This window comes from Typopeltis vanoorti, chromosome 13 (genome assembly GCF_054136105.1).
Source record: "Typopeltis vanoorti isolate ZY-2024b chromosome 13, IOZ_Tvanoo_1.0, whole genome shotgun sequence".
Lineage (NCBI taxonomy): Eukaryota > Metazoa > Arthropoda > Arachnida > Uropygi > Thelyphonidae > Typopeltis > Typopeltis vanoorti.
Window position 1 is genome coordinate 77,638,826 of NC_143561.1, and position 12,046 is coordinate 77,650,871.

The window sequence follows — 12,046 nt, forward strand, 5'->3', positions numbered from 1 at the left end:
TGTATGAGTTGATTTGCTATACATTTTTTCATTTCTGTACTATTTCAATAATTTTCTAGAGCCTAATATCTTTATAATCCATCACTAGTTCAAATTTAATCAGCAGTAAGAGATCTTTTGATTTCATCTGCTAACGTCACCTCTTACCAAAGTCAATTTCCTTTTGCATTCATTCTAAGGAACTTGTTCTAGCTTATTACAGTGAGTGAGTACACTATAATGGTGTTTGCTATAATGAGAACTGATTGTAGTTGAGTAAATTGAATACTTAGCCCTGTTACTTCATCCTTGGGTTGCTAGTAGTCCAATACTAGCAGTTTTCTTGTTATAAGGGATTTCAGCTCACATTCCCTCATCCTTAATAATACATTACCAGACAAGATGAATGAAATTATTTCGTCTCTCTCTTAACACAAACACTACATCAATAGCTTCCTCAGCTTCTAAAAAACTAGGCATTCTTTTTTGCTCAAGAAGTATTTTACACCCACCCAGCTACTACCCCTATATAAATTCCAAATCCATTTATCCTTAGAATACTATTCATACATTGCATCTAAAGCCTCATTAAAAATTCTTGATGCTATTCAGAAGAGAGCAGTTTAGCTCATAGATGACCCTTCCCTCACAGACTCCCTTCAACCTTTGTCTCACAGATACAGTGTTTCAGTTCTGTGTATCTTCTACAGGTACTTCTGTGGTCACTGCTCTAGTGAATTGGAAAACATCATTCTTCCCCTTGCTGTTAAACCTGTTGAAACAAGAGCAGCAGCTGTCCAGCATCCCTTTATAGTACCCTGCAAACTTTTCGTATACCTGCTTCTCTCCTCTTCTTTTATTCCATCTACCTCTCTTCTTGAACAGCCTTCCCCATGATGTTTCCTAACAATTTCAACTTACAGCTCTTTAAGAAAAATGCCAATAGATTTCTTCTTTTTCAGTCCTTATCTGCACTTCACATCTGCTATACGTCCTTGTACTTCTCGGGTGTGGGATAAATATAATAATAATAATAAAAAAGTACTTAAAAAAACCCTTAAAAATTAGTTAATTTTCAACAAAATTAAAATCTGGACCCTAGACAAGTGACTGTTTTGTTCCAACAAAAAATTAGATAAATAAAGAAACACTAGGCTATTCTAAGTAAGTTTATTATTCTTTTTCCATCATCTAATTAACTGTGTGTGTGTGGGGGGGGGGGGGGTTGCTGAAGGGTGATTTTTTAAGTAATGTGGAGAACTGATAGGAATTCTGGCTTAATATATATTGTTTTCTTGTGTTACAAGACAGTAAGAAACGAATACTGAATAAGATGAGCTGTAATTATGAGTCTTCCCAACCAAATTGTGTATTGGCTTAAAAAAAAAATTATCATAATGAAATGTCATGCCAACTATGACATTGTCTGGTTAAATAATGTCTCATGTTGAATTTGTTTTTCCAACTTTAAAAAAAACACTCAACATCAAGAGAGGCACCATCAACACAAAGTATAAATAGAAAATAAGTGGCCCTAGGAAGACTTGGAGAAGTACCAGAAATACCATATTCACATGATTAATATTACCAAGACAAAAGCAAGTTAAATAAGTGAGATTCTTCTAAATAATTACAAGATATAATGTTAAAGCAATAGTCATCAGGGAAAGGAATGAGTAGATGTAGTATTTAACATTAAACATAAAAATAATCTTGAATAGTAGACAATTTCAAGTAGTGATGTGGTTAAGCATCGAAATGGGGAACTGGACAATGAGACTCATTTGTGCTTCTGGTCCTACAGAATGTTCTATTAGTGAAGAAGAGTAGGAAAAGTCGGTTCTTGTTGGAGATCTAAACAGTAAACAATGAATACCAGGCATTATAAAAAATATTTGGGAAAATTTGGAGGAATGACAAAGCTGATAATGTTTAAGTATTAACATTAGTGAGATGCATATCAAAATTGAGGTAAATGAACAGGAGGTGTTCAGCATATTGAAAAATATCAATGTGAATACAGCAGTGGTACTGCATGGCATGTCAACCCATGTAGTATGTGAATGTGCAGGAGAATTAGCATTTCCTCTAATGAAGTTTTTCAATCTAAGTATCAGCTTTGGCAGGGTAGTGGAAAGAGGATAATTCATGTCGAAGTTTCTGGAACAGAAAAACTACGTAGAAAATGGGATGTAAATAAATATTTTACTAATTCAAATTCATCAAAGGCATAATAAATAAACTGTGCTCCCTCCTGAAACAACACAGAATCTGAATTGTATACAAGCCTCTAAACAAAAAAAAATTTCTACCTGCCTAAGACAAATTAAGGATTGCCTAGACCTTCTCTCCTTCTCAGGTATCTACAGCATTCCCGGACCAGTGTGGAACTCAATATTTTTGATAGGTGGGATGAACAAATTTTGTCAGGAAAAAAGAACACAAAAAATATCCAGAATAGAGAAACAAAAAAAAAAAAAGAAGCAGACTTTCTCAACATGCCATAGAGAAAGTCACTTCATAAGATGGAAGAAAACCAGGCTTCTTCACAAATCCAGTTTCAAATCAGAGAGAGAGATGTTCCTAGAAGCAGCACAAGTTCTACAGAACCCGAGTAATGCAACAGAACAGATGGCATGATTTTAAATAGATTTTGGCATACATCCCTATCTACACATCTGCATTAACAACAGAAATCACCACAAAGTGGTCCACTGTCACCTTTCACACATTTGACTGTCCTTGTTATTGAGATCATTTTAATTTCTATCTTCACTGAGTGTGTAGTGTTAATTTGCCTCTGATAACGCTAGCTATCAAAGGCAAAATATTTTTGTTCCAGAAACTTCAACATGAATAACAGCAGCAGCTATGGAAATTTAAACATGAAATTACAATATCTTTATGGAAAGAGGGTAAGATAGTTCCATTGCATAAAGATGGCTCTAAGACAGAAGTTGCAAACTATAGACCTACTAATATATCACGAATGGTTGTCAATTATTGAAAAAGTTTGTTAACGGTAAAATCCAACAGTTGGAGATAGTAGTCTTAAATCAAAGACTAAGCAGATATCGTTTATGTTCCCTGCTTATATTATTCTTACTTTAAACTAGTCGTGGCTTAAATATAATTCATATAAACTTCTATCTTATGCAGGTTCGAATTTTTTAGGATAGTGCATTGACAGAATCAGTCCAATGTGTTGTTTACAAACCTTTTAATTAAGTCAAACAGAAATATATACAGAATGAGTTTCATTCACATATATACACAACGTCATTACAATTCTCTTTCTAATTGAACCTTAATTCTGAGCTAATACATAATCTAGCATAATATTAACTGAATATAAGACATATCTTGGGTTAAGCCTAATTCACCATTAATATACATTCTTGTTCGTTATTACAACTACTTACAATTCTTGTTCAGCAGACATGTATAATGCTATGCATTATGGGAAGGGTCACTACCCAGACCAGTTTCAACCTTTATCGAGGTCTCATCATTGGGAGCTGGAACCAAAGTTACTACTAAGGTTGAAGTAATGCAGAAGTCATATTTTCATATATGAGTATCCAAAAGGTGTCACACCTTATTATTAAAATACTCTGGATTAGAGATAGTTGTTGGAAGTTTTTACACTTCGTTAAACTATAAATTAAAGATACCAAGAAATTATATACTTGGTTTAATCCTTTATCCCAGTGTAAGCAAACAAAGTTTGTGCCTGAAGTATTTTCATGATGTGAAGTCATTAGCTTCTATATACGAGTTGCCTTCTATAACCAAGTATATAATTTCTTGGTATCTTTAATTTACAATATAACCTAACAAGTGGGAAAAACTTCCAACATTAACCTTTTATTCACATGGAATTCTTCTTGTCTTTCTTTTCGCTTGCTGACACTTTCCTGTTTTCCCACTGAAATTCTTCCTTGTTGGGGGTTATCGGCTATGACTTGCCTTATAGTACCCTTAACATGGTGGCGATGTACAGCTCCTTATCTTCAAGACAAACAGCACAATATTTCTTGCATGGCAATGTATCCAGGTAGAAGAATTAGGCCTTATGGCGCTTCTCTTTCAATTTCTGTTGCCGAATTTGGCATGACAGGAACTTAAGTAAAAGAAAGCTTAGAAAACTCTCAGACAAATGACGCTTCTTTTTCAACTTCCGACAGCAAACTTGGCATGACGGAGACTCAGGTAAGAGAAAGCTTAGAAAATCCTAAAACAAAATTCCTTCCTGATGAATTGCCTTATATAGGCCCAGACTTCCATTGTGCGCATGCATGCATCTCTCAAAATTGATCATGTAGTTACTTTCAGACATGCTGACATCGTTCTTCATGTGTCTTTGGAATTCTTTATCTACGGCAACTATGGTCACATATTGACCTTTGGACATGATGACGTCATTTTACACGGCTCTTTGGAAATTTCCATCTATAGCAATTGTCAGAATTCTTTACTAGTTTTAGCATTAGACTAACTGATTTAATGTTACTTAATAATCTTACTTGATGATGTCATGTGCCACATTAATTTTACAAAGATTCAATACAGTATTATTACAGAAAAGATTATTTCAGTCAAAAAAATTACCATTACGCAGAGTATATTCTTCGAAGAAAAAACGTAAAAGCAAACATAAGTTACAAAGTCACATATCATGAGAGATTTTATACTCTATAGTGGGCAGCATGGCTGTCAAGGGTATGGATAAAGGAAATGGCTACAATTTAAAATTATTACTGGAGTTTACCAAAGCATTTGACAGAATACTACCTGATAATCCCCTCCAATTTGCCAACACACTTGACCACCTCTTCCTAACAAGCTTCCCTTCCAAGTATACTGTAGTTGTGAGTTCTCTTGTTGGTAACATGGATCATGCCTCATACAAGTCCCCTTTTGCCACAGAACAACCTTCACCCACCAATTCACAGTCTCATGTCCTGTGGCGCTACAAGGGTGCCAGGGATGACCTCTGTGACTTCTATTCCTCCTTCTCATGGTCTGGCTACTGCTTCAGTTCTCCTGATTCAAACACCTGCTCAGACCAAATAAAAGAAATCATCCTCACAGTAATGAAGGCTTTTATTCCATTCCAAATTCTCAGCCACCATCCAAGCCTTGGTTCTTACAAAAGTCTTTTAACACAGTAAAAGAATAAAAAAAAAAAAAACTCTACATACCACAAATTGGCTCAAGACCAGAACTCCAGCCGTTCACTCTGCTTATACTGCAGCTTGCAACAGTTGTCAAAGAATCACCACCAAGTCCAAATCAGACTTTGAACAGGCCAAATGCTGCAAACTTGCCTCCTGCTCAAACGGCTGTCATTCATTCTGGTCCCTCCAAGGCCGTTGGGTGCAACTTTTGTCCATCCAGGTTTCCAATTCTTGCATTGATGACCTGGGCAAAGTTCACTCCATTCCACCAAGAACAGCTCCCTCCATGTCATCCATAGTCTGCCAAAAAGAAATCCAAAGAATTCTTAATAACCTGAACACAAACAAAGCATCTGGTCTTGATGACATCCCACCTATTGTGTTAAAAAAATTGTGCCTCAGAACTAACACCTATCCTGTATTGCTTCTTCTTCAATCTATCCTATTCAACTGGCATCTACCCTACAACATGGAAACAGGTCCACATCCAGCCCATCCCAGAGAAAGTAATAAAAGTCGACCAATGAACTACTGTCCAGTTGCTCTCATTTTTGTACTCTAAAATTATGAAGATGGTCATCAACAACCAACTCTTGAACTGCCTAGAGACATACCAATTAATCAGTGACCATCAGTATGAATTCTGCCACTCGCAATCTACAGCTGATCTTGCTTTCGTTACCCACCTCTGGACTCGAGCCATGGAAAAATTTTGGAGAAAACCATATGGTTGCCCTTGACATTTCAAAGGCATTTCGTTGGATTTGGCACAGTGGCCTACTTAACAAACTGCCATTCACTCGTCTTCCTTTCACACTCTGCAACTGGATCACGAACTTTATCACTAGCTGCTCATTAAGTTCATGGTGGACAGTTTCCCTCTCCTCCGATTTTCCCACCAATGCAGAAGTACCCCAGGGTTCTGTTCTTTCACCCACTCTCTTCTTGAATATAAATGACCTGTTCTCACAGACTTTCAATCTGTCCATAGTTTTGCTAATTACAGCACATTCCATTCTTCCTTTTCGTTTGACAAACCTTGTAGTGCTCAAGTATTAGAATCCTCAAGATCCACCATGACCATTGACCTGAACTCTGATATCCTATCTATATCCCAATGGGGCAAGGAAAACCTTGTAGACTACAATGCCACCAAAACTCAATCCTGTCTAATCTCTCTCTCACAAGAAAGAGCTCGTATCCCTCTCCCCTTTCCTTCAATAATACTGAGATATCCAAAAACAATCGTATTTCTCTTCTTGGACTGACCTGCACCTCTGATCTATCCTGGCACAACTACATTTCAACTATAGCTTCTGCAGCTGCCAAAAAACTTGTACTTTTTCACACAAGACACTACTTCACACCCTCACAGCTGCTAACTCTATACAAAGCCCAAATCCACCCAGGCATGGAATATTGCTCCTATATTTGAGTTGATGCACCAAAAGTTTCTCTAAGATTGCTCAATTCTATCCAGAAGAGGGCAATCTGGCTAATTAATGATCTCTCTCTCATATATCTACTTTAATCCCTCTCTCACAGAAATTCAGTTTGCCTTGTGTCTCTTCTACAGATACTCTCATGGACAATGCACTGCTGAATTGGTCACTATTATTCCTTCACTCTCCTCCAAAATCATTAAAACAAGAGCCACTACTAACCAACACCCTTTTACAGTCCATTTTGAAACTCACTGAACCAACTTCACTGCCTCCTCTTTCATTCCATCTACTTCTGTTCTTTGAAACAGTCTCCTTCCACTCCCTTTCACAAAGATTATAACTTTCAGATGTTCAAGCAAAATGGGAACAGATTCCTCCTTTCCTCTATTTCTTTTACCAACACATGGCGCTAATGTGCTATATAGGTCTTGTGGCCTTTCACGTGTGAATTGGGTAAAAAAAAAAAAATTCTTTTAGTTATGTTTATTTTCTATTACCACAATGTCATCATGGTATAAATGATTTTTTATCCTTGATATTAATTCCTTTATCATTCCAGTCTAGTTCACTTAGAGCATATTTGAATGATATCTGAAGTGAAAGGTTATCAGTGAAGTCTGGTGAAAGGTTATCTACTTGGTGCACTCATTTATTTTAAATTAATTGTTTTGTTCATGGATAAGGACACCAGCAGTTGCTTTTTTATATATATATTTTATTAGCCGCATATAATTTTGGCTTATTCCACGTCTCTTTATTGCTGTTAGTATTTTTTCCCCAGCTGAATCAGAGGCATTATTATAGTCTATAAAACCTAAGTATAGTTGGGTTGTATTCCAGCACTCTTTTCTTGGGTGGTTTAATGTTCGTAGATTATGCTAAACAGTTTTCTGAATGCAGCTTATTCATTATGCTGAGCTTCATCTAATAATTAGGTGATTCTGTTTGTAATTACACTTATAAATTGTTTATACATTTGTAATTGTAAGCAGATAGGTTTGTGATTGTCTTTATTATCCTTTTTAAGCAAGAGTATTATAACATCATTCCAGTTTGTAGGCATTTATTAACCTGATTTTTAAGTTCTATTATTTCTTTCCTCTGAAAAATGACAAAAAGCTCTGGCTTTTTATTATTTTTCATGTTTCATTGTTTTATTTCAAACTTCTGTATTTCTGGGATACTCTCTTCTTCTTCTTCTTTTTTTTTTTTTTTTTTTTTCTGGCTTCAATTAGTCATGTTTTAAACAGTGCTGGCATTGTTATACAATGCTGAAAAATACTATTTCTTTTCTGCTGTCTTTTTTTTTTTTCCCATATCTAGTTCATTTTCACTAGTACTTATTTATATTATGAAATTGTTCTGTTATCCTTTTTTTTTATTTTTAATATTTTTTGTGATATTTTTACTTATTTATGTAAGTTCTACAAGTTTCTTGTTTGTTTATTGATATTTAGTTTTTTCCATTCTCTAAGTTCTAACTTTTGCATTCTGTGATTAATTTCAATTTTTTCTGTATGTTCTCCAGTTGTAGATTTCTGTTTTTATCTAAGGTATTACTTTGTGTAACTTTGTTGCAGTTTCTTCCTGATATAATGTTTTGTTGGATAATAATATATCTGTTTTACTTTATTCCATTTGAGTGATAAAATTGCTTTTTGTTTGTCCATTTGAACTTACCATATCCAAATTCCTTATCAAACAGAAATTTAAGATTTCAAAAAATTCACTGAAATTATAGTTAACTGTACATAGAACATGCCAAAATGTGTTGTATAGATTTATAAATGACATGCTTAATCATTATATTTTCAGAGTGTATCTGATATATTTACAACAACTATCATGGAAATAGAAAAAGCAAATGGAAATGTCCAAGAGAAATCTGGCTGTCTGATATCATGATCAGCAACATTATTCTAGCGCATTCTTCATGCACACTACATCAAGCAGGAATATGCAGATTGTTGATGTCCTCTGTGGCTGTCAAGAAAGTCCATATATTGATATGTCCTGGCAAAGAACATATTAACAATAAAAAGGGCATTCTGTCATAATGCCTTCATGTAATTTACATCAACTTTAATTATAAACATGTAAGTTTATTTATTTTTTTAAACTAGCATATTACTTTCTTTGAGTTTGTACTAAATAAGTGTAGCAGGCAATACAGCTTTGAGAAGATGCCTTAATTTAAAAAAAAAAAAAGAAAAAAAAAAGATAAAACGTTGCATTTTGTGCTATCTCTCAGAACTTTTCAGCAAGAAAAAACATTATATAATTATGGAAATAGTATTCTCTGAAAGAAGGTTAATGCAATTATTAATTGCATTTTCTCTTCTGTAAATATTATAGAACTGTGTCAAGAAAAGCATCATGTACAATCATGTTTAATATTTGATTCTCCATCTTATTTAAGACGCTTTATGCAGTTTTCTTTAAAGTTGCTTACAGCTAAAGTAATTTTTGCAGTTAAACTTTAAATCTTTCATATTTATCTAAGATATGTACTACTACTACTACATGTCTGATAGTAATGCACTTTCATATGTAGCACAATATAATTGTAATTTTATAGATGTATGAATAAGAATGTAATAAACTGCCAAAGGTTTTAGTGTACAGACATTAACAGGTGTAAATCAAATACTCAAGCTTATATTTATATTTGTAATTATGCAGTTAATGTCTTAAAAATGTTAGTGATATAATATACATTTTCTTCTACTGCTGCATGTCAGATTCTCTTTGCAAAGAGAATCTTTTGAAGGCTAATTTACATTACTGATTTTTTTAAATGATTCTTTATATAACAAGGAAATGGTGAACTGTGTGTATATATATATATATATATATAAATAATCATTAAAAAGGAAATGAAATAATATAGTTTGAATTAGATGGCTTTACAGGACTGAATTTAACTTCCTGATGATGTAAAAATAGAAAAATCTGACATTAATTCATATGTGGGCATGAAGTTTTATTTGAATATTTGTAATGTAATCACTTCATCTGATATTTGTTTTTATTAATCTGGGAAATAAAGACTATTATAACTACTATAATTGGTATTTAGATGTCATTATTAAAACACTTAAGGAATAAAACAATAAGTCTGTCTACGAGAATTTAGATGTCAATATTTAGAATTTTTGTTTTGTCTCCTATAATTATTATAACAGTATAGTAATACCTTGATAAATAAAAAGAATTGCATTTAGATAGCATTTCATTAGTGGAGGCAGAATTGGTGTACATGACAATTTGAATTTGAAATGTGCATTTTTTTGTAAAACTTTGTAAGTATCATCATCATCATCATCAAAGATAAGGCTGCCTCTCTGCAGTCATCCTTTTTTTCTGAGGGTGGATATTCCAGGAAACCATAGTTGTACATTCAAATATTATATGTTCTGGTCTCATTCATTGCTTTTGAATTTACTCTTGAAGTTTATTTGTTCGTACTCTTCCTCAATTTAACGGGTCTCTGACATTATCGGTCATGTGTTGATAATATAACAACAAAAAGACTATCATAATTGGTTAATAATAAACTAATTCAATATATCTCAGTTCAGAGAAGTTTAATGCACCTGGCAGTACATGTAATAATTGAGTACCATTATAATGGGAATGCTGATTCTCAATTTCTTATTTTTGTGTAAGCAGATTAGAAAATTTAACATTTTGAATATATTGCTATTATGTTCCTTTCTAATGCTTTTTGTTTGTACTTTGATAATTTTTTATTTCTCATTTTCATGCTGAATTTGTTATAGCAGCTATTTCATTTTGTTTTGAAATATATATTTATTTGACTAATTAATTGGTTATTACGTGTGTTTGTTTGACAAACACACGTAATAACCACAGTAATAAGTTTTAATAAGTAAATATTTCATCCTAAGTATCTTAGGACATCGTCAGTACAGTTAATTCAAATAACACTAGGAATAACATACAGTTAGGGTGCATGATTACAATGGAATCCCAATATGCGTGCAGTGGCATATTATAGAATTAAATTAAAATATAACTGGAGGGAAGGAAAAAATAATTACATTCAAATAAGATAACATATATAAACAATTTTATTTAAGTTAAGGGATATTACATCCCATATTGTTTCTTAGCCGAATAAAAAACTATATTAAGTTTGGCGATTCCAAGCATAAGCAATTGCCTGGATAGTGCAGCACCTGACCCATTTGGTAGTGCAAACTGAGGCAACTCATAGTAAAGGTGGAGCAAGCTCCAATCACTATTCTTGGTATTAACCCATAATATGAACTTAGCTCCTAGGAGCTGTATTACTGTTCTACATTATGAGAGAAGGTCACTACCCAGACCGGTTTCAACCTTTATTGAGGTCTCATCAGTGAGTAGGTAGACCTAGTTTTTGTAGCAAACAGAACTTACATCCCTTCTATGAGAATTGCCAAGAAGGTGTCCTAATAAATTACTAATTATATGAAGAGCCAAAGGCTTCAATTCAGCGACATGAACTTATTTAAGTTAAGGGATATTACATCCCATATTGTTTCTTGGGATGTAATATCGCTTAACTTAAATAAGTTCGTGTCGCCAAATTAAAGCCTTTGGCTCTTCATATAATTAGTAATTTATTAGGACACATATTCTCATAGAAGGGATGCAAGTTCTGTTCGCTACAAACTTGGTATTAACTAGGTCTACCTACTCACTGATGAGACCTCAATAAAGGTTGAAACCAGTCTGGGTAGTGACTTTCTCTCATAATGTAGAACAGTAATACAACTCCTAGGAGCTAAGTTCACATTATGGGTAAATACCAAGAATAGTGATCAGAGCTTGCTCCACCCTTACTATGAGTTGCCTCAGTTTGCACTACCAAATGGGTCAGGTGCTGCACTATCCAGGTATTTGCTTACGCTTGGAATTGCCAAACTTTATATAGTTTCTATGTTCGGCATGAAACTCTTTGAGTTTCTTATTCGGCTAAGAAACAATATGGGATGTAATATCCCTTAACTTAAATAAGTTCATGTTGCCAAAATGAAGCCTTTGGCTCTTCATATAATTAGTAATATATATAAACAAATTATTTTACACAATTTTGTATGACAATTTCCCATCCTTTAGGAATAGCAGGAACGTCTTACTGTTTAGATTTGGTCTGTGAAGTAGGGCTTCAGCACTTTTTTTTATATAAATGTTCATGTTTATTTAAAGATCTATGTAAAAGTTTTGTCTTTTCCCAATGGATCCTATGGTTTGGGTTTTCAACTCCGTGTTGAGTGAGGCCAGATTTCTGCGGTTTGATAAGACAGGTATAGTCTTGATGTTCCGTAATGCATTTATGAACAGATCTACTTGTCTGTCCATAGTAAGACAATTTACAGGAGCATGGAACCTCGTACATGCCAGGTAGCATCAGAGGTGAGCGTTTGTCTTTAGGAG

At 33.9% G+C, this 12,046-nt stretch overlaps 1 protein-coding gene across 1 annotated transcript in view; it reads left to right on the forward strand.

Annotated features, from left to right (window-relative positions):
* The window catches only part of Rheb (Ras homolog enriched in brain), a 146,220-nt gene extending 136,564 nt beyond the window's left edge, over nucleotides 1-9,656 (forward strand). The window contains exon 8 of the mRNA XM_090402874.1: nucleotides 8,420-9,656. Coding sequence (XP_090259000.1) covers nucleotides 8,420-8,509 — 90 coding nt within the window. The 3' untranslated portion in view covers nucleotides 8,510-9,656. The remainder of the gene's footprint in view (nucleotides 1-8,419) is intronic.
* The last annotated feature ends 2,390 nt before the right edge of the window (nucleotides 9,657-12,046 follow it).